The 23451-nt window shown below is 40.4% G+C and overlaps 1 protein-coding gene across 2 annotated transcripts in view; it reads left to right on the top strand.

Moving 5' to 3' along the window:
• Positions 1–1501: 1501 nt before the first annotated feature.
• The window catches only part of LOC149151680 (B3 domain-containing protein Os01g0723500-like), a 111906-nt gene continuing 89956 nt past the window's right edge, over positions 1502–23451 (top strand). The window contains exons 1-4 of one of the 2 annotated variants that reach the window (XM_089441621.1): positions 1504–1652; positions 1879–1981; positions 20435–21194; positions 21317–21435. In XM_089441621.1, coding sequence (XP_089297747.1) covers positions 1955–1981; positions 20435–21194; positions 21317–21435 — 906 coding nt within the window. In that variant the 5' untranslated portion in view covers positions 1504–1652; positions 1879–1954. Of the gene's footprint in view, positions 1982–20434; positions 21195–21316; positions 21436–23451 lie in introns of both variants that reach the window. The other variant, XM_089441620.1, reaches the window with a different exon arrangement.

Below are 23451 nucleotides of genomic sequence, written 5' to 3'. Positions count from 1 at the left end.
AACAACAAAAGACTTCTTCCTTTTTCTCCCAAACTTTTTCAAGAATGTGCCTTAAAGTTATATAATGATCAACTGCGGAATGTTTGGGTCTAAAACCTGCTTGCCCTTTAGCACACTTATCTCTTTCCTCTGCCCACTTGCTAATTTTATTTTCTAACATGCTTCCAAATAGCTTTGCAAACAAAGAGTTTATCATAATGGTCCTATAATTGGAGGGATTATTGACGTTATCGCTCTTGAAAAGAGGTATTGCCAGACTACTTGTCCAATCTGTGGGGAACCCTTGTTGTAATTTAATAAAATAAACTATATTACGATGTTTTGTAAAATTACTTTCAACTAAATTGGTAATTTATATGAATTTCTCATTAAAAAGTTTTGTATTGTTAATATTAGCTAAGGATTTTCCAAGTTTACCGCAAATGTATAAAATAATTAATTATTTTTAATTTTAAATAAATATTTTAGAATTAACTTTTTCATAAAAACATGAATTAAATTGAATAGTTATTTTGCTTTTTTTTTTTTTTTTTTTGAAGTGGCAGTGGTTAGCATATATTGATAATTTAATCTTTTCGCTTGTAGATGTGTAAAAGAAGTCGTGGCCTGGTCGTGATAAAAGATTTGTTTGAGAATTGTATTTTTTGTATTTTTTTTTAAACCTAAATTTTGATGGGAATTAGTAATCTCCTCATATATATGTAATAGTTTGCAAGCCACATATATTAGGAATTCATAGTTCAGTCTAAGACCGAGACTTCCAAAAATTACCGGAACTGGAGTGAGGATCCCAGACTCCAACTAAACGCCTATCCTTCCAGTGTTACTATCACGAGCCATGTCTCTGGGGCCTTGAATGTGAGTGAATAAGATGGCAAACCACCATCCCTACCACTACCACTAGAGCTAAGCACTCTAGTCTCTAAATTTTTAAACTTCATGTATTGAGTTAGACATCAATGTGTTTATTTAGAACAATGAAAGAAAATTATTTTAACTTCCATGAGGCTAAAGATAGCCTATACATATTGCTTTTTCATCTAATCGATGTATTCAACCCTTTTTTTGTGAAACCTCACAATAAACACTCCTAACTTTTCACGAACAGATAAATGAATGAATAATTTTGAGATAAAATCTGTTTAATGAAAACACCCAAAATAATTTTGGAAGTACTATTTTTCCGGGATTACTTTTCCAAAAAAACAACAAATATAAACAAATTTCAGCAAAGTTTTTTTAAATAAACCACAACATAAAATTTAAAATTTTATTTAAATAAATACATAAAAAGCCTTGAAACTCCATCCTTGCTCTGGTACAAAGTACGGAAATCTTTAAAATTTTACCATTCAATGCTATATAACAGATCCACTAACGACAAAGCACTGACTAGTCTTACATCGATGGACACCTGTTATTTTTTTTCAGACTATTCATGAACACTGTTAAAAAGTACCATTTTTAAAATCATATATCAAACTGTAAACTTTTAACTTCTAGCTTCTGTATTCTTCAATTTCGGGATGGGTGTACGATGTATGATACAGGAATCAACCGTGTTGCGGATCAGAAAATTATTCATCTCTGCTGGATTGAAAATATATAAGGCAATGATGGGATTTGATGGGGATGATTTTCTGATCCAAGAGGTAATTGTATTGGCAATGGCAATGGCAATGGGAATGGGAGATTTATTTCAGTTCATATTCATCTCCATGACGTCAATGGAGATTTTGGTAGACAGAGCATTTTGGGCTTATGTGAAGTGAAAAAAGATGGTGTACGCTTATTTATGCTCTGCAACATAAAGAGTATACTGGTGCTCAAAAAGTTGGGGCAATCATTAATTGCTAAAAGTGTAATGGAGTGTTGCAGGGCTTGCTGTGAGAAATGTTTCAGAAATCATCATACTAGGCATGAGTTTACACACGGTTCATCGTTTTTCAAGGTCATGGGGGCAGAGTTTTCATCATATTTGGTAAGAAAAAAATTATTGCTGTCACTGGTGCTGTTATGGCTAAAATGTAAAACGTTATATTCTTAGAAATTTAGTTTATTCAGTACTGTTTGTTTCCAGCGTTTTCATCACTTTTTACAGTCTACTAAAAACTTTTAACAAGTTTTAGCTGGACAGACACTGGGAATGTTATAACAGTTTAGTTTCTTCAATATCGTTTATTTCCCTTCAATTTTTTATTGTGTATTTTCATCCCTTTCACAATTTACTTTCAACATGTTTTCAGCTGGACAAGCACTGGTAGTGTCTTTTTTTCAGAGGAAAAAAACTGAGCTTTCGTTCAATTAAGAGAAAGATTTACAATGACTTGATTCTGTAGCATTCATCATATCTGACTGGAACCTATCCAGAAAACATCACAAATTAAAACAGAAATCAGATGGCAAAATGAACCTAAGTGAGGATCGGAACCCCTCCACAGTAGGCGAGAGGATAGACTTATAACAGAGGAAATCTGAAGAGGAACAAATATTCAATCGAAGATCGCCAGAAAGAACCAAAAAGAACCAGGAGCAGGAAGAAAATTATAGCTCGAACGATCCCATGCCACTGCCTTCAGAGAATATTTCGAAAAAAAAACCGGCACATAGGGAGAGACCACGTTTGGAAAGCATATCTGCCTCCCTGTTTTGTTCCCTGTAGACGTGCTGGAAAGTAACCTTCATGAAGTTAGGCTTAACGCTCTGAATCAGCTGCTTTCTATGCCAAGTTATGGCTCGAACGATCCCATACCACTGCCACTGCCTTCAGAGAACATTTTGAAAAACAAAAAACCGGGACATAGGGAGAGACCACGTTTGGAAAGCATATCTGCCTCCCTGTTTTGTTTCCTGTAGACGTGCTGGAAAGTAACCTTCATGAAGTTAAGTTTGATACTCTGAATCAGCTGCCTCCAATTGCATAGAGAGGGAACCTCGAGAGAAAACTTCCCCTGAATCCAATTGATCATGGTGAGTGAATGCCCAATGATGTGAATGCAGTCAATCCCAAGCCACAATGAGCATTGAAGGGCACCCCACAGAGCAATTAATTCAACTTTGAGTTATCCCCCCTGCCAGCATTCCAAGTGAAGTGATAATACACTGATGGATCAATGTGGATCGAGACTCCACAACCACAAACCCCCATAGATGAGGCCCTGTCGAAATAGCAGATGGGATAAATCCCATCCACTGCAATCTGTGAAAAGGATCTATGGGGGGCTGAGGAGTTCAGGGCCCAATTTCATTGAAATATGCCACTATGCCCAGAGCGACATCCTTGATCACTAGAACTTTTGCTTCAAAAGTAAGAGCGTCCCTGGATCTCCAAATACCCCACAGGACGTAAAGGGGCACCGTCCTATGTGCTTTCGCTCTGAGACTCCATTGACCAATACAATCTTGAATAGAAGAAGAATCTCTGACAAGATGAACTCCTAAGAGGGAGGAAACCTCCTCCCACACCCCAATAGCAAAAGGACAATGTCAAAATAAATGTATGGTGTCCTCTGAGGCCCTGCTACACAACGAGCATCTGTCTGGACCCACAAATCCTCTCCTGAGTAAGTTTTCCCATGCCAAGATATAATTGTGAATGACTAACCATGAGAAACATTTGATTTTTAAAGGGGCATGCCACTTCCACATCTTGGAAGTGCACTCCGAGAAGGGCAGCGATTGGAAGGACGAAGTAATAGGATCATATGCCTCCTTGACTGGAATCCTGTGGTTTCCAATAAGCCCACCACACACAGGCTTATCTGGTCGCTGACAAAGCCTAATTCCTGCCAAGTACAGATTGCTCCGATATTCTTCCCACTCAGCCCTCATTTCCGCCGGGAGGCTAATCTGCCAAGCATGAGGCCAAGAGGATGCAACACAGGAGTGACAAGTTCTCTTCCACAATCTGGCCAGGAAATCAATCCCCTATGAGTTGAGAAGGTTGATGATAGGAAAAGATAGTAGATGGCTGCCACTAAAACCTTTAATGACATCCAGACCAATTTTAATATTCTTCCCATCGCCTACCATCCAACTAAGGTTGCTATAGAGCTAAGGAATGGCAATACAGAGGTTCCACCAAATAATTGAAGATCTGGCTGTTGATGGCACCCCCGCAACAATACACTCCTCCAAATCAGCCTGATGAATGTATTTATCAAACGTGATACCTTGCCACAGACCCTGTATTGATTTCTGGTAGCATTGGATGTGCTCCAAGTCTCAAAATTTGCAACGGAGGTTAGGACACATGTATTCCAGAATACCCATAAATCATTTTGGGAAATTCCACCCGGAGATAATTTTATTAAAATAATTAATTATTTTTAATGGATGCCTAAGTCTAAACTTAGGAAATTAAAATAACTAAAGGGTTTTAATTAAACTGGGGTGAAACTTGTAGAAGAAGACAAGGATCAAGTCAAAATGATCTGGGTTGTTGATTGATCAACGAGAGGATTATAAGAACAGACTTGATGGGCATTTGGAAGACACATCGAGTGAGAGATCAAAGATCGCTTTTCTCAAGAACGCAGCGCAACAATGATTGGAGAAGGTGGTCAAGGAGATTTCTTGTAGTGAGGGGCAGGGATAATTTTCTAGAGGAAGTTTTCCTAATCCGGAGAGTGCAAGGCAGAGAGTAGTCCAGAGAGGCAGCGCTGGGCCACACAAAGGTAGCGTAGAGCTACACTGTGGCAACGCAGAGCTTCAGAGGGAGTCCGTATTTCTGCTGAGGAACAATTGGGATCTAGTGTCGGAGCCGGGGTGTGAGACCGGGAGGCCAGAGGGTCGAAGTTTCTAGCAAGTAGAGGATCGAGAGGAGGTGCAACATAGTCCCAGGAGCAGTGATGCAGTAACTACGTGGGTGTGATGCAGTACTGTGCAGAGACTGCGTAGAGATTGCGCAAAGGCTCATCTCCAACGTAGATCAGTGTCAGATTTCCCAGTGATAGGGTGAGATCATCTCACTATATTTTTGTCCAGTTAGATCTTTGTATAGGATTGCCAGTTTGGGCATCCGAAGAATTGTACTCAGAAATTACTGCATAATAATACAAAACTTCAGTTGCTGCACTGGTTTTCCCACATTGGATTTTTCGAGGGACATTTGTCGAAAAACAACGATGTCACTTGTGTCTACTATTTCTTTCTTGCTCAGTTCTTGTTTTCGCATGTTATTTAAGTTTTGAAGGCTGCAGTTGTATTTATTTCTATGTTTACTGTATAATACTGTAAATAACTTGATTTAGTAAGAGAAATATAATCAGTTGCTGCAGTAGTGATTCGGGGATTTCGAATTTTCACATGGTATTAGAGCATAGGTGAAGCAAGAGAGCAGACCAGAAGAGCCCAACGTTGAAGAGAAGGAGGGAGATTGAAGTGCTGCGTAGGCAGCAGATCGAATCCCCAGAAGGATTGCGCAGTCCAGGCCAGGGGGGCAAGATTCTTAAGGAAGATCTCTCTCTGAGTGAGTTGACAGAGAGGTAAGATTTCCAGATCGAGATTTGTCAGTGGCAAAGAGAGCAGCGCAGCAGAAGCTTCAACGCACTATAGTCTTCAGGTGAGATGCAGTTTTCTACAGCAGTTGTTGGGGTAGAAAACCGTCAGAAGAAGGAAGAAGACACCTTTTGAGGGTATTTCTTCCTCAGTGAATTCCTAGCCAGGGAATTCGATTTCTCAATTGCTGAGTAGCAGTAGAGAGGAGTAGATCTACTAACTCCAGTAGGGAGTGCGTAGGCCAGCCTAGTAGCAGCGTAGAGGAGAGAGGAGGCAGTTTGAAATTTTATTGGTAGAGACGATAGCTAATGGGCTGAGAGATCAAGATCGATTGGATGGAGCATCCAACCATGTGATCTGCAAGGCTAGGATCTCCTGCGTTCTGGATGAGCATGATCTCAAAACTTATGTCGATAGTGTGGTAGCTGAATCTGCCGATGCAGATCCACTCAAGAAGTACAAGGCTGAGATGGCGAAGGCCAAGCGCTTGATCCTCGATGGAGTGAGGGATCTCGTTGTATGTCACATTGCTGGCAAAGGGATGGCCAAAGAGATGTGGGATGCCTTGTCTACGTTGTATCAAGGATCTTTCGAGCAGTGGAAGATGTACTTGGAGGAGAAAATGAGATCCACGAGGATGCAGAATGTTGAAGAAAAGGGTAATAGGTTCGGTATTTGTCAATGTAATTTTGATCTTTGTACTTGTCAAGAAAAAGAATTATTATTTTTATAGATTATATGAATGAGTTTCTCGCTCATTCTATAGGTCTAGGAAAGTCAAAAAGTCAAAATTATATTGAAGAGCTCTTCTTGAGCATTTATGTAATGAACATGAGTCAACCTACTGTCAAGCAACCCTCTAAGACAAGCACCATCCTTCAAAGAAGAAGCATGCAAACAAAGCTATGAAAAGACATCATGTCAGTTTGCAAAAATATATTAAATAACTAAAGGATGACATGTCGGTTCACCTGGATAAGTTGGCTCAAACTGGAGACATAACCACTATATATACCCAGCTGGGGTATCCGCAAAAGACAGAAAAAATCTCAAACATCTCTGAAGTTTTCGGAGGTATGGTACAGGACTTCGGATAGCACAGTAAGACAGAAAATCTCGGATAGCCCAGTGAAGGCAGTATCTCGGACAAGGTATAGGATGACTATATTTTGGTTAAGCTTGTAGGCACAATATTACTGTCTTCTCTGAGGGTCATCATGCTCACAGTCTTGGTATACTCGGACAAGTCTCAACATAATTATGATCTCACTATGCCATCTCGGACACATTAGAATCTCGAAGAAGTATGGAGGATAATAATGAATACCTCAGTGAAGCATTCACATAGATGTCTCAGTATGGAAGCCTCATCTACATAATGATGATCTCAGAGAAAAGTGTAGTAATAATCTAAAAGAAGATGGAGATATGGTGCAACAGTTATGGTCTCATTATTGTGATGAATATCTCAGTGAAGGTGCATGAATGATGAATTCAGTGAAGGTGTTGATGATGATCTCAACAACAAGAAGAGGATTGGTGACTTGGTCTTGGAGTGGCCTAGTAGGTCAAGGGTTATGGTCTTGGTGTTCGTCAATTGAATCTCCATAAGAAGAATTTCGTGTGGGTTTTCCTCTCCAAGAGGGAGAGGTTTTGGCCCTGGCAGAATGCCAACATCTTGTGTTCTTGTCTCTTTATTTTTGGTAGCAATTTGATGAAATAAACACACTCTCTAATAATAAGAAGAAGATCAAGCTAAGATAAATTGTAACAACACTTCAATTTTTTTTATCAAGTCTAGAAGAATCTTACTAATCCTATTTGCCCTAGGTTCTTCAACACATAAGGGGGAATGCATTGATTCGTTCTTATCGAAGCTTCAGGAAGTCCGAGATCAGTTGGCAGCTATAGGGTCATCACCTCAACCTATAGAGATGGTGAGGTTGGCCCTGAATTCAGTCTCAGAAGAATGGCAAGTATTTGTCCAGAGTATCCTGGGCAGAGAGAAATTGCCGGATTGGGAAGGGATGTGGGCCGCTCTTCAACAGGAAGAGATGAGGTGAGACTTAATCAAGTGCAAACTTGATGGCAACAACAATAGTGGGACGAAGCCCAAGGAGGAGGAGGAGAATGCAACCCTTTCATCAAAGGGGCAACAGGAGCAGTGAAGGCGGAAGAAGGACGTCTCAAAGTTCAAATGTTTCTGGTGTGGTGAATTTGGTCACTACGCTATGTTGTGTCCTCTCAAGAAGAAGGACAAGGACGAGAAACTTGATCCACAGGCTGCAACCGTAAAGATCGAGGAGGAGTTTGCCATGATGCCCAGATACCTCTAGGGGAGAGGTGGGGTGATCTAGTACTGTAGTTTAAATGAACCATAGATGGGCAGGATCCTTGAGGAGTCCACCTCTTGGATCAAGACCTTGCTATGGGAGCCCATAATCAGCAGTAGCAGGATGGACCAATGTCAGGTGGTGCAGTCAGGTGCTAGAGTGACAGATGCAGTGGCTAGTAGTAGTCAGATACTGAGCAGCGTAGGGCTAGTGTTGGCCACCTCTGAGACTTTAGTGACAACGTAGAGGCTAGTAGCAGTTAGAACTCGGACGACATATGCATGATACTGAACACAGTTGGTTCAGTATTTTGGATGTTTTTTCTGTTGCAATTGTTGCAGAAGGCAACAACCGTAGTTGGAGCAGAGTTGCAGTGCAGATGCAGTTGGCAGCAATAACATAGATGCAACTTTTGCGTAGTAGTTGGTGGGCAGTGATGTCAGACATCAGCAACGCAGAGGGAGATGTTATAGAGTTAGGGTGATGCTTCAGCAGGTTGCATTACTAGAGCACATTCCTTGCTAAGAGGGAGTGTTGATTTTTGGTAGCATCGGATGTGCTCTAAGCCTCAAAATTTGCAGGGAGGCTAGGACACATGTATTCCAGAATACCCAGAAATTGTTTTGGGAAATTCCACCCGGAGACAATTTTATTAAAATAATTAATTATTTTTAATGGATGCCTAAGTCTAAACTTAGGAAATTAAAATAATTAAAGGGTATTAATTAAACTGGGGGTGAAACTTCTAGAAGAAGACGAGGATCAAGTCAAAATGATCTGAGCCATTGATTAGAATCTAATCTGGGTTGTTGATTGGTCAATGAGAGGATTATAAGAAGAGGCTTGATGGGTATTTGGAAGACACATCGGGTGAGAGATCAGAGATCGATTTTCTCAAGAGAGTAGCACGACAGTTGCTGGAGAAGGTGATTGAGGAGATTTCTTGCAGTGAGGAGTAGGGATAATTTTCCAGAGGAAGTTTTCCTGATCCAGAGAGTGCAAAGTAGAGAGGGCAGAGAGTAGTCTGGAGAGGTAGCGCTGGGCCACGCAGAGGCAATGTAGAGCTACATTGTGGCAGTGCAGAGCTTTAGAGGGAGTCCATATTTCTGCTGGGGAATAGTTGGGATCTAGTGCCGGAGCTGGGGTGTGAGACTGGGAGGCTAGAGGGCCGAAGTTTCCAGCGAGCAGAGGATCGAGAGGAGGTGTAGCACAATCCCAACTGCAGTGACGTAGTAACTGCGTGGGTGTGATGCAGTATTGCGCAGACATTGCGTAGAGACAGCGCAAAGGCTCTTCTCCAACACAGATCAGTGCCAGATTTCCCAGTGACAGGGTGAGATCATCTCACTATCTTTTTGTCCAGTTAGATCTCTGTATAGGATTGCTAGTTTGGGCATCCGAAGAATTGTACTCATAAATTATTGCATAATAATACAAATCCTCAGCTGCTGCACCGGTTTTCCCACATTGGGTTTTTCTGGGGACATTTGTCCAAAAACAATGGTGTCACTTGTGTGTGCTATTTCTTTCTTGCTCAGTTCTTGTTTCCGCACAATGTTACTTGGGAGCGGGAGCGGAAGCGGGAGCGGGAGCGACCATTTTCAGAAGCTCCCGGTTTGGGAGCGAATCCCGGAGCGATTTTTTAAAAATATATATATTTTATATTTTTTAATTTTTGATACATATATGTCAACAAAAACATGTAGAATGATGAATTAGATATAAAAAACATAAAAAAGCATAGATTGAACCATATAACAACAATCATCTAGAAGTTATAATCTTCATCAACCACGTCCGCAAGTTAGTAACATAGTAACATACAACATATTGAGTCTCATGATTCATCAATCTTAAAGTTTCAAGCTTTCAAAATTCAATATATAACATTTATCATCATTGATCACCAAAGTTGTACTTGTAAGCTAAGTGTAACCATTACAACAAATAATATCTAACATGAAATGAAATGTTATAAAATGAAATGAAATGAAACAACTTTCAACTTTCATGAAGCATCATATTCATAATTCATTACTAATGAGTTATAATTGCCAACTTCAAACTTAAATTGTCATATATTGTTTAAAAAAATATCATAATAAATATGAAAGAGTCAATAGTTATAAAAGCTACTAGAAACTAGAAAAGAGAAGTAAATCTATTATCTATTTCTTATGCTTGGGCCTCTTGCCACCACGAGAAATGTCTAATTTTTTAGTCTTGTTGCAAAATCAGGATCTTTGTCATTAATATCACCCTCCAAGCATTAATATCCAGAGGTATCTTTGTCATTACCTTTGTATCTGTATAGGGATCTTTGTCATTAATATCACCCTCTAAGCATTAACATAAGATAGAAAAAGCATAGCATGTCAAGTCAAGATTTTGTTTGAGTGATGCGTACATTTTTAGAAGGGTCATGATAGAGGAGTTCGACAACCAATGTCACTAACATCAAGGTACATAGAGGGATTGGTACTCTTGATTAAATATGAGTTCCATACCCTAATACATGACAAAATTCAATGGAAACATTGCAATCCCCCAATCCTGAAATCCTGAAAAACTGATAAGTCTGCTGGATTTTGAATGAAATCTAAAATTCTACTTTCTCCATATGAAATCCAATGAGGATGAAACCACTCTCAAACATCCTGAGTCATTTCATGGTAATGTTAAAAATTTAAGTAAAAGGATGAAAATGAAAATTAAAGAAAATGTCACTTTTACTTTAAGAATTTAACATTACCATGAATAGCATATCAATACTAGGGCCTAGACTTGATCATTAAGTTGCCCCACTCAAAAACTATTTGTTTCTTTCAAAAAAAATTGCATTTCGAACATTACTACAAAAAAAAAAATGCAAAAAAGGCAAAACGCTCCCGAAAAGGCAGGGAGCGAAATTTTTTTTAGGGAGCGCGCTCCCGACCCGCTCCCGAGTCGCTCCCGCCCGAAGCGCGGATCGGGAGCGGGAGCGAGGGGGGGGGGGGCGCTCCCCCGCAACACTGTTTCCGCATATTATTTAAGTTGTGAAGGCTGCAGTTGTATTTATTTCGATGTTTACTGTATAACACTATAAATAACTTGATTTCGTAGGAGAAATATAATCAGTTGTTGCAGTAGTGATTCGGGGATTCCGAATTTTCACACCCTGGACATAGAATAGTCTCCATAAATTCGTTGTCAAGAGACCCAAATTGAAACTTTTGGAGTCAATTATACCCCATCCTCCATCTTTAATGGGCCTAGCAATTTTCTTCAATCCAATTAAATGTATCTTCTTACCAGCTACAACACTCGACCATAGAAATTTAGCAATTATGGAATCTATTTTTTTAATGACAGCTTGGGGCAAGTGGAAAAGATGCATCCAATATACAGGTATGCTAAGCAGGACCGCCTTAATCATAATTACTCTGCCACCCAGCGTTAGCCACCTCTGATCCTAGCAAGTCAATTTCTTATTAAACTTTGTAATGATCCATTCCCAGTCTTGTCTGGAATATTTGCAAGGCTTTAGGAAACATCCCAAATATCTGAAACCTCCTTCCATTGGACTTATCTTGACCCCAAAAAGATAAGCTATTTCTAGAGTCTCAGGATCTTCCACATTGTCTGAAATTAATTATGTTTTATTTTTGTTGATGAAAAGACCAGAAGCTTTACCAAAGTCTTCAAATATCTTGTAGAATGATTCCCACACCGAAAGCTTAACAACTCCACCACATAATACATCGTCAACGAACATTAGATGGGTAAGATTGCATCGTCTAGAGATCCCACATCCCTGAATGGCACCCACTTTAGTTTTGGACTTAATACCTCTACTGAAGGTGTCCATGATGAGTATGAATAAGAGTGGAGATAAGGCGCATCCTTGTCTAAGGCCCCTTTGAACTTTGAAGAATTGTGTCGGCTCACTATTAATGAGGACCGCCATAGAAGTTGATGATAAGCATGCCCTCATCCATAAGACATGTTTATGCTGGAAACCAATTTTATATAATATCATTGTGAGGAACTCCCAATCCACACAGTCATAAGCCCTATCAGTGTTGCGGGGGAGCGCCCCCCCCCCCTTCGAACCCGCTCCCGAAGCGCGCTCCGGGCGGGAGCGGGTTGGGAGCGCGCTCCCCAAATCGCTCCCGGACGAGAGCGATTTTCGGGAGCGCGCTCCCGTAAAAAAATTTGCGCTCCCTGGTCTGTGAGGGAGCGCTTCAGGGAGCGATCGCTCCCGCGCTCCCGGAGCGCTTTTTAATGCCCGGGAGCGATCGGGGAGCGATCGCTCCCTGATCGCTCCCGGGCATTAAAAAACGCTCCGGGAGCGAATTTTAAAATTCCGGGAGCGGTTCGGCGGAAAAAAATTCCGCCGGACCCGAAAAAACAAAAAAAATTAACTAATTTTTTTTGGTTTATAAGCCCAATGGGCCAAAAAAAAATCATTTCAATGAGATTGAGCTTGAGCTTGAGAGCTGAGGAAGAGCAAAGGAGCAAGGAGCAAGAGCTGAGGAGCAAGGAGCCAGAGCTGAGGAGCGAGGAGCAAGTGCCAAGGAGCGAGGAGCAAGTGCCAAGGAGCGAGGAGCAAGCTTGCAGAGGTAAGTAACTTAATCATTTAGTTAGTTTAGTTGGTTAGGTAGTTAGTTTGTTTAGTTTAATTTACCTGTTTGAGTTTAAAGATCATTAATTTAAATTAAATTAATAAATTAAATGAATTAATCCCAATAAACTAAATTAATTTGCAGATTCAAGACTCAAACCCTACAAACATCAAACACGATGGACCTGGGGATTTTTATTGGCATTTTCCTCTTCCTGGTCCCTTTTCTGGTTATTATGGTGGTGGAGAGTAGGAAACAGAGGGGGCCTGAAACTGAAGAGGTGGATGAAGAAGCCGGAGGAAGTCAAATAGGTGAAAACCCCAGTGAGGAGGATGTGGAGGAGGGTGGACATGAGGGTCAAAAAACTAAACAAGACCAAACTCCATTGTGGAAATATGTTCAGAGGCCTGAAACAGGGAGAGGGGGTGGAACCACTAAATTTCATTGCCCCCATTGCAACACTGATTACACAGGCTCATACACCCGTTTGAGAAGACACCTTTGCGGGAAAAGGGCATGGGATGGAGAGAAACAAATAGGAATCAGAACTTGCGACGCGGTGTCAACAGCAGATAGAGCCAAATACATAAAGGAAGAGGAGGACGCCCAATACAAAGCAAAAAGATCAAGGGGTTTCTTTGAAAGCTCACAAAGAACTCCTTCAGCATCCTCCCAAGGCAGTGGATATGGACATGGAGGCTCAGGGTCATCATCTTTACGCCGTAGAACCATATCAGATTTCCTTGATGAGGGGTGTAGGAATGATGTGGATTCAAAAATTTACAGGTTCCTCTATGCAAATGGGATACCATTCAATGTTCTACGCTCACCTTATTGGCACGAAATGGTTTCTGCCATAAATGATGCCCCTAAAGGATACAAGAGCCCTGGGTATGACAAGGCAAGAACAGTTGGCCTTGATCATGAAAAAGCAAAAATATCACATTCTTTGAATAAAATGACAAGTTCTTGGACTGACAATGGGGTGTCCATTGTATCTGATGGATGGACAAATGTAAAAGGCAAGCCATTGATAAGTGTTCTTGCTGTGTCCCGAAGTGGTCCCATTTTTCTAGCTGCACATGATTACTCAGACAAGTTCAAGACCGCTATCAACATTGCAGAAGCATTGCTTGAAACAATTGAGCGTATTGGCCCATACAATGTCATCCAAGTCATCACTGATAATGCTCCTAATTGTAAGGCAGCGGGAGCAATTATTGAGGATAGATACCCGAACATATTTTGGTCTGGATGTTTGGTTCACACATTGAACCTTCTGTTGCATGATATTGTCAAAAACAAAAATGAACAATACCAATGGATTGGTGATTTGTACAAGAGAGGAAAAAAAATGATAAAATTTATTACAAATCATAGCAATACCCATGGCCTTTTCCGCAGTCACTCGAGATTGGAGTTGCTGAAGATTGCGAGGACTAGATTTGGTAGCTATTACCTCACCTTCAGGCGCCTTTTGAAGGTAAGAGAGGGTTTAGCTAGCATGGTATCAAGTCCAAATTGGCAGGTGTTAAAGGAAAGGGCTACAAATGTAGCTGACATTGCAGGTTTTGAAACGGTGGAGGAGGCCGCTCTTGATGGGCAGTTTTGGACAACTGTGAGACAGGTATTGGATTTCACCAAGCCAATTTATAACATGATTCGGTTTGCAGATACAGACAAACCAGTGATTGGCGAGGTGTATGAGCAAATGGATACCATGTTGGGGGAAATAAAAGACATTGTTAATAACAGAGATCCCGACTTGTACAATCTGATTCACGATTGTGTGTGTGAACGGTGGAAAAGGCTTAACCTTCCACTACATTGCTTGGCGTATATCCTTACGCCAAAATACTACTCAGATTCTTGGTTGGGCAAACGTGCAGCAGGGGGTGGTGTTAGGACCAAACCCCATTTAGATCGAGAGGTAACTAAAGGATATCTGGATGCATTAGAAAAGTTGGTGCCTGACAGGGAGGAATGTGCAGCTGTGTGCCTTGAAATAGGCAGATACTTCACTGGCAGTGGTTTGTATGGTAACTTCCATGCAATGGACGACAAAGATAAATTTGATTCTCTCACATGGTGGGAAACATATGGCGGCGACGGACTTTTGCGAAAATTGGCATTGAAAGTTCTTGCACAGGTTGTAAATTCTTCTTCTGCAGAGAGGTGTTGGAGCACCTACAGTTATATACATAATGTGAAAAGAAACAGGCTCAACGAAAACCGAGCAGAAAGCTTGGTTTATGTGCACTACAATTTGAGGTTGTTGAGCCATTACTGTGATCGGGCTAATGAAGATCCCACATATAAAATTTGGGACAATCACCCTGAGGACGACAATTTGGAGGATGGCATTGTACATATGGAAGAACTAGAAGATGAGCTTGTACGGGATGAAGCTGAAGTAGCTGCAGCAACCATGCCACCTCCACCTCCACCATCCAGTAGCAGTTCTCGGGGCCCGAGTCTTGTTCCATTGCTGTCGCCACCTCCATCGACACCCTCGCGTGGAGGCTCTAGTTCTGGTCGTCGGTCTGGGCGGGAGACTCCTAGAAGACCGCCACGACCTACTTATACTCCTGGAGACTCTCGTGGCAAGGGCCACTTGTAGATTTACAGTTTACTTGTCTTTTTTAGTTTCTATTAGACTTGTCACTTTAGTTTTCATAACTGTTCAGTGTTGAGTTTTGAGTCCTTGACTCTTGACTCTTGACTCTTTCATATCATTATGACATTATGATATTTTTTGTAAACATTATATCACTGTGACAATGAAAATTTGAAGTTTGAAGTTGGGCCTTGGCAATTATAACTCATTGGTAATGATTGTGAATTATGAATATGATGCTTTGTGAAAGACTAAAGTTGTTTCATTTCATCTCATTATTCATGTTTCATTTTATAAATTTTTAACATTTCATATCATGTTAACAGTTAGAAGTTAGGACTTAGAAATATCTTCGATATTACTTCTTGTAATGGTTAAACTTGGCTTACAAGTACAACTTGTTACTTTGGTGATCAATGATGATAAATGTTATTGAATTGAATGTTATTTTAATTTATTATTTTACTAAGGTTGATGACGATTATAATTTCTAGATGATTGATGTGATATGGTTCAATGATCAATTTATGTTTTTTTATGTTTTTTATGTCTATTTCATCATTCTACATGTTTTTGTTGACATATATGTATCAAAAATTAAAAAATATAAAATATATATATATTTTTAAAAAATCGCTCCGGGATTCGCTCCCAAACCGGGAGCTTCTGAAAATGGTCGCTCCCGCTCCCGCTTCCGCTCCCCGCTCCCGCTCCCGCTCCCAAGTAACACTGAGCCCTATGTAGATCAATCTTCATGAGACATGCTTGAGTTTTTTCGATTTGATCAAGTGGATACACTCTTGTGCAATGACGATTGCATCTTGAATCCTCATGTTTGACAAGAAACCAAACTGCTCCATAGAAATGTGAGGAGATATAATCTTTTTAATTCTGTTTGCAAGAAGTTTGGACATCATCTTATAAACAGAGTTACATAATCAAATGGGTTTGAAATCTGAGAAAGAGAGAGAGTTATTTTTTCTTAGGGACAAAAGTAAGAAAGGTTGAGTTTATAGCACTTGGGATGTATCCGGATAGTCTAACCTCCTTTGCCATACTCACCAGGTCCGAACCCATCAACTCGAAAATAAGTTGAATATTTTGATAGGCCATCCATCAGGACTAGGGCTCTTGTCCCTGGCCATCTCCTTGATTGATAGGAGTAGCTCTTCCTCTAAATAGGCTTGTCCATCAGAGAAATGTGCTCGTCATTGACCATCATTGAAAACATATTTGCAAACCTCAATTTTTCCATCAAGAAGTCTCCCACTCTTTCCCTGAATTGATTTCTGAAGAATTGATATGCCTCCCTATTGATTCCTTTGTTCGAGGAGTGGATGTTCCTAGAATCGTCTTTAATGGCCTAGATGGCGTTTATATGGTTCCTCTTGGTAGAAGCTTTATGAAAGAACTTGGTATTTCGATCACTGCCCTTTATCCACGCTAGCCTACTTTTTTGTCTCCATTCCTCTTCTTGAATTTTGAGGATTTGGTCCCTTTTCAACACAAGATTCAAGATTGCCCTCTATTTATGAGTGGAGAAAAGGCCAGGAGCTATCGGATCCCATATTTGAGCGATTTCTGCATCAATGGTTAGCAATTCTTATGTAAGAGCTTTCCTACAATTCTTTATCCATACTCTGGCTTCTTTTCTTAGTCTATTAAGTTTATCTCTAACCATCAGAGAAGGGTTGTCTGAAATAGGATGGTTAGTAGAAGTCCAAGATTGCCGAACCAATAGCTGAAAGTCCTGCTCCCCCAACCACACCGGTTAAATTTGAATGGCCTCTTAAGATCGTCCAACTCCTTCAGCCAATCCAACATTATGGCATCTTGATTTGAAATGTTTGAAAAGAATGTTCAGGATTGCAACTGATTAAGCCTCTGACATGATATTGAGTCTACCAAAAATCTGTCTATTCTCTTTGCAATTCCTTCCTCTCTTGAGCATCCATTCCTCCATGTAGGGCACAACGGAACCAAAGCAACATCTCTGAGGTCCTTTCTGCTAAATAGCTCTTTGAAGTGTTTTTCCATTGGATTCACCTATGCCTTGCAGCCCCAACATTCGCTCTCATCCATTGTGAAGTTCAAGTCTCCTGCTATGATCAGTGGACGAATATCAAGAATGCCTGATGTCTCGATCATATCCCAGAAAGCTCTGCGATTGGAGTAAGGTGCATATATATTTAATAACCGAAATTTGAATGGATATCCCCTGCAACGACCAGTCAGAACAATTCCAGCACTTGAACTAAATGCCTGCAATTTAAAGATTACCGGATCCAATACTACTGCGAGGCCACCTGAGTTACTATTGCATTTGTTGCGCAACCCCGCCAATGTGGGCATATCTTTAGCAAAATTTCCATAGTCCTATTCTTTTCCATCATCGTTTCTTGAAGCATGACAATGGAAGGGGATTTTGATTTAATATTATACTTCAAGGATCTTCTGGATTGGGCAGATCCCAGGCCTCTAACATTAAGGGACATTACTCTCATTGGAAATCAATTGAATTGGGAAAACTTGCTCTAAGGTCCCGGAAATGTGATCCTACCAGTACTTCATTTTATTGATTTGAAGGTCCAGGGTCAAAGGATGGGTAAAGAGCCTCCTCCATGGCTTCCGCAAATCTTGAGTTTAAGTCAGTCCCAACCTCCAGGACCACCACATCGCGACAAACTTTTATGTTTAGTCTCTCTTCTCCTCTTTCTACTTGTCTCTGTCATCTTCTTGCCCCGACCATCCGATCCCAAATTGTATACAAAGTGTTTCTTGATAGAGATGGGCTCAAGTCCTAGACCAGGATTCCCAGCCAGAGCTAGAAGATCCTCATCATCAGAAGTAGGAGAAGCTTCTTCCCCACATTCCCGCCTACTGTGAATGGGAGATAGTAATGAAAGTTTACTAGAGTTTTGTCCCCCGACTCCATTATCCTTGTGCTTTCTTTTTGTAGGAGTCTGTCCCTAGCCGCCCAAAGACCCATCCCTACCACCTATTTCCACTTCCCGTGTAGCGGAGCAGATGGATTCGAATTTGAGCCCTTGGTAGCCGAGAATGACCTCAGAGATCTCTGGGAATTCCCCTCTTAACCTGATCTAGCTGACATCCGATTAGGCTTCCTATTAACCATGATGAGATCCTTAGACATCCAATCCTTGCTTCTATGTCGATTAGGACAATTAATTATCAAATGCCTAGTGTTATGACATTCTAGACATCTAAATGAAATTCCCCAGTAATCTATCTCCTGTTTGATAGAATAAGTGGCCCAGAATAAATCGTTCGCTGCTGGTAAACCCCCTGACAAATCTACTTCCACAAGAAAACAAGCAGCCTTCTTAGCCAGTGATCTCGTGCACCCCTCATCCACATAATACAATTTTCCTATCTTTCTTGCTATTTCTCAAATCGCCCCCTTCGTCCATAACTTGATAGGGAGACCAGGGGGCTTTGCCCAAATTATCTTCCTCTTGGGGACTTCCGACACCAGGTCAAGACCAACCTTCCAGTTCTGCAGGACAAGAAAACCACGTCCTTTTACCCAAGGTAATGATGCTATCTTGTTCGCATCCTCCTCCTCTACGAAGTGAAAGCCAAACCACCCATTTACCAACACACTAATTTTTGGTCTATATCCTAGAAGTGAGGCCCAACCATTTTGGGCCCATTCTTTGATTTGAACTCCGTTCATCCTTATGAATTCCCATCTGTCTACTAACATTCTTTTCCTTAGTCTGGCAACATTTTCCCAATACAGGTCGACCCCCAGAATTAACTTCTGAATCTCATCCTGTGCCTTACATGGTTTTTTGCTTTTGTCTTTTGTTTTCCTCTGTTGAAAATCCTAGAGAATTTGTGGTTCCTCCGGCCCGGTCTTCCTAGACCCTGAATCCGGTCCTGCCACCCCCAAGTTATGATTATTATTGAGAAATTTTATAGGGCCATCTTTATGGAAGATGCGACCATCAACCTTGCACTCCCCATACTTCATTTTTGTTTTATTTTTGCAGGTGTTTCCTATTTTCCATGTCATTTTCAGCAGCGACCATTACATCAATGAGACTCTCGATATCTAAATCCAGATCCCAATTCGGGGACTGACTTTCCATATTGTAGTAAATGACGATTTAATTCAATCTTCCTTGTGCTGAAATGAGACAAACATAAGGATTAATCGGGCCAATTGCTGAAGATGTCGAAATTGGTGCACTATCGTCTCTTAATGCCACCATTGGGTATTAAATGGTCAACAAGACTGCTCCTCCAAGCTGGCCACCCGACATCCACTTAGTGCATGAAGCTCGAACACGTCGGCAAGGAGGAGGAGACGAAAGAATGATATTGGAGATCAGGATTCTAGCTTTCCAAGAAAAACCCCCATAAGCTGTTTGCCATTTGGGCGGCCAATCCATCTATCTTATGTTTGCCATTTGGGCTACTGATTGACCCCATCACTCAGGTGCTCCATTGTAATTGCCCCATTGTAAGCACTGGTAGTGTTACATCTAGAATTTCTCCACAATCACTCACCCAGCCCATCTCACATCCTCCTCCCCACCACCCCGACCACTCTCTCTGTTTTTGAAGTTCTTACCAATTTTGTTTATGCAGTACTCTTTATTTCCATTTAAATTTTCTGGGGTGTTTTAATCCATTTTTGGAATTTTTTTTAATCATAATAATTTTAGCAATTTAGTTGATGCACTTCTATTTTCTTCCATACAAATGCTTTTAGGTATTTTCATCCTTTTCCACATTTTATATTTTTATAAAAGATTTTAGCCAGACAAACAATTCAAAAATTGGTGAGGGAAGTTTAGAAGTGATTTTTGTTTGCCTGTTTATTTGCTTCTTGTTATTTGGAAAAAAAACTATCAATTCAAGACATTTATCTGTGCCTATGAAATCTGGAAATCTGCTTAAATATTATCTTGCATTTAGTTCTAAAGGAATTCTGACGAAATATGCTCGTTTCTGTAAAATTTGATAGTTAGGTGTGGTTAAATATCCTGTCAATTTTCTTTGAAAGGGTTAGAGAAGAATACAATATGCCTTTTCAGAGCTTTTATCAACATGATACACACATTCTAGTTATTTCATATTTTTCTTGATAATTTCTCAATATGTCTTGTTGTTTGGCAGGATTTGCTAGGTCTAGTATTGATTCTATCTCCAAGCTTCTAAGTCACTTACTGTCAATAGAAAGTTTGTGTGTTAACACTTTCTATTTCTAAAAATTTATCTGGTTTGTTTGAAAATCTCTTACCTTTTGTGCTGGCTTGGCATGTATGAAAATGAAATGATAAATCCATTCTGGCATATGTACTGCAAAGTTCTACATTCACAATTGATACAAATTCCATCTTATTTTACAGGAGATCCCTTCAGAATGTTCTGAACATATTCAAATTAAGGATTGCAGAGATGCAATTTTGGAAGGGCCAAGCGGTTACTTATGGCATGTGAGGATATATGGTTCCCGTTCTGGTACCTCAGCATTTTTCAAAGACGGCTGGGAAATATTTGTTTCTGATCATTTGATACAGCCTAACAATATTATTGTTTTTAGGCATGTGAATGATGTGCATTTTCTTGTGCAAATATTTGAATCAAGTGGTTATGAGAAACAAAGCTCTTTCACTGTTAAAAATTCTGAATCTTGCCATTTGAATAAGCGAGGCATGTCCACAATTTGCAACCATAATAGCTATATAGATAAGAAGAACATCACAGAAAAATCTATTTTTGAACAGGAGAGGCCTACAAGAAATCCCCTCAAGTATGCCATCAGCGATGTTGAAAATACAAAGAAAAGATTTATTCAAGGCACAGGATTGAAGGTGCACATCACTGAGACTTGTGTGGAAACTTCTATTCCCAATCGTAAATCTTTTTCTCCTAAAAACCATGAATTACTCGACCACTGTAAGATCAGTGTGAAAAATGCGTCTAGGGTTCAAAACTCAAAGTGGAACTCTGAAAATCAAGTGGGTTTGTGTGCAAAGCAACCAATCATTTTAGACAGCGAAGATGAACCTGATTCTCAAGCTTCCCCAGCATATAGCCATGATCAAGACACAATTGTATATTGTCATTCTGGTTCTGAAAAACTTCAAGAGAAATTGTCATCTCGGGGTAAGATATAAAATTGTGTTAAGCCTAGCAAGTTATTTATATGCTAAAAATTGAGGACGGAGAGTAATGTATCATTTGCCATTACTAGAAGAGAGCAATGCCTTGTTTTCCATTATTGGCAGGTGATATATGTCCTGATATGCAAGTAAAGGATCTTAAAGCTTCCAATTCTGTTAAAAGAAATAAACCAAAACTCTCACTGGTGATGAAGAAGACTGCAGTCGCAGCGCCATTTTGGCTTGTAAGTTTCACTCCTTTTTCTCTGTCATGCATATTATATATATTACATATGTTTTTCGATGAAAAAACATCATGTTATTTTCAGAAAAAAACAGTGTTACAAATCTGCACACACTGCCCATGGATACAGTTGATCCCAAAACAACCAGAGCTACATGAATGCATAGCATATTTGGCTCTTTTGCCCTTTATCCATTCATGCATATAGCCTCTACAGTTGTGTGAAAGCCCTGGGAACTACCTTAGTCATTTACTGATCACGTAGGTCTACATAATCAGATCACATAAGCAAAACAGATTCAAACTCTTAAAAGTGTGAATGCCCAGACCTCCTCAACAAGGAGACTGAGATCATCAGAGAATTCAAGTCCACTCTACCCTTAAGAGGTTCAATAGTAATGAACAGAATAACCACATGAGGCCATGGAACCTTTCTTTCTTGGTCTACGAGCTCAATGGTGAGTATTCAAAAGGTGTAGCGTGTTTCCTTACCTTTGTTTACTCTAACTTGTCTTACCTTTATGGATTGCGGTTGAGCTCTGGAGCTGAGATATTTGAGACAACGTCTAGCATAGAAGAACAAATAGCCATTGACGATGAGATTTTTGTAGCCTTAATTTCTTATGAACCCTTCTTTTGGTGGTTGAGGAACCCTAGAAAGTCCATGGGGGGATTATCCAAAAATGGATTAACAACTCTGCCAGCAGACACATGATCACTTAAACTGCAAGCCTCCATTGGCAAAGGAAATGAGAAAATCTTTTATATCCTGTAAGATGGTTTCCCCTAGAAATCCTCTTTTGAGGAATCAATACTTGGGTACAAAACACCAAAACAATCATCAGTCTCCATGAGGTTTGTTACGCCACAATCTAGCAGGCCCTAAGAAGAGAAACCATATAGGACAAAGAACTAGACCAAGTGATAACAATGGGACAATGACCCATTGTCACCACAGTCAATGCCCCCTGCTCTTTATAGATTTTCACCGATGGGAGGAGTCTCGGTATGATTGTGATCACCTATAATAGATATTCTAGGTTTGAAGGTTCAAAGTGATGGAACTAGAGCTCATTCTAAGAGAGGCTCAATAAAGTTATGAGGCTTGTAAGAAGCCAACCGCTTTCTAAGAAAAACCCTAGGAAAGAAGGCACAAGACCTAGGGTTTTGAGGTTTCGGTTTCTCGATGGTAATAGGTATTCACAAGGTCAAGGCCCTATTACCACACCATCTAGCAGGGCCCTAGGATGGGAACCTATGGGACAACTACTATACTAAGCGACAACAATGGGATAGAGACCCACTATCACCTCAGTCAATGTCCCTTGCTCTTTATGGACTTTCATTGATGGGAGGAGTCTTGGTAGGAGAGAAATCACTTGAAATGAATATGTCAATAACTAGGTACTAAGTGATTTAGCAAAGCCCATTCAAGGAGAGACACAATAAAGGCTCAATGCTTCAAAGAAGCTAACATGCTCTCCAAGAAAGACCTTGGGGTGAGAAGATCAAGACCTAGGGTTTGAGATATGCAATGGTAATATGTATTCCTAAGGTCAAGACTCTAGGAGATGAAGTAGGACCTCTCAAAGGAGCTCTATGTAATGATTTAACACTTCCAAAATGCCCTTCACTCTCTTTGAAAGACCTAAGAAAGGCTTGCACTAGACCTAGGGTTTTATGAATAATCGTGGGAAGAAATACTTCCAAGGTACTCGCTAGGTCAAGGCAAGGGAGGAGAAAGGGCTTCTTATGATTTATTCCAATGAATACTAAGCTCATACAACCCTCAAAGAAGTCCCCAAGGTGAGAGAGAAAGACCTAGGTTTTCCCTCTTGGAGTGGCACTTAGGGCAAGAGATTTTATGGATGAAACTCGGGCGGATGCCCACCAAACTTGAAGCATAGGTAGCCTAGACCCTCAACTTGATGTGTGGACCCTTGGATTCCCGAAAAATCACCTTCCTAAAATTTCATTGCAAGCCCTAGATTTCCGCCCTACCTTTAGGGGAACAAAA

The sequence above is a fragment of the Pinus tabuliformis genome, chromosome 9, assembly GCF_031772625.1.
Source record: "Pinus tabuliformis cultivar Carrire ecotype Pingquan chromosome 9, CPIR1, whole genome shotgun sequence".
NCBI classification, from domain to species: Eukaryota; Viridiplantae; Streptophyta; class Pinopsida; order Pinales; family Pinaceae; genus Pinus; species Pinus tabuliformis.
Note: the sequence above shows the minus strand (reverse complement) of the source record. Positions and strands in the feature narration are given on the sequence as shown.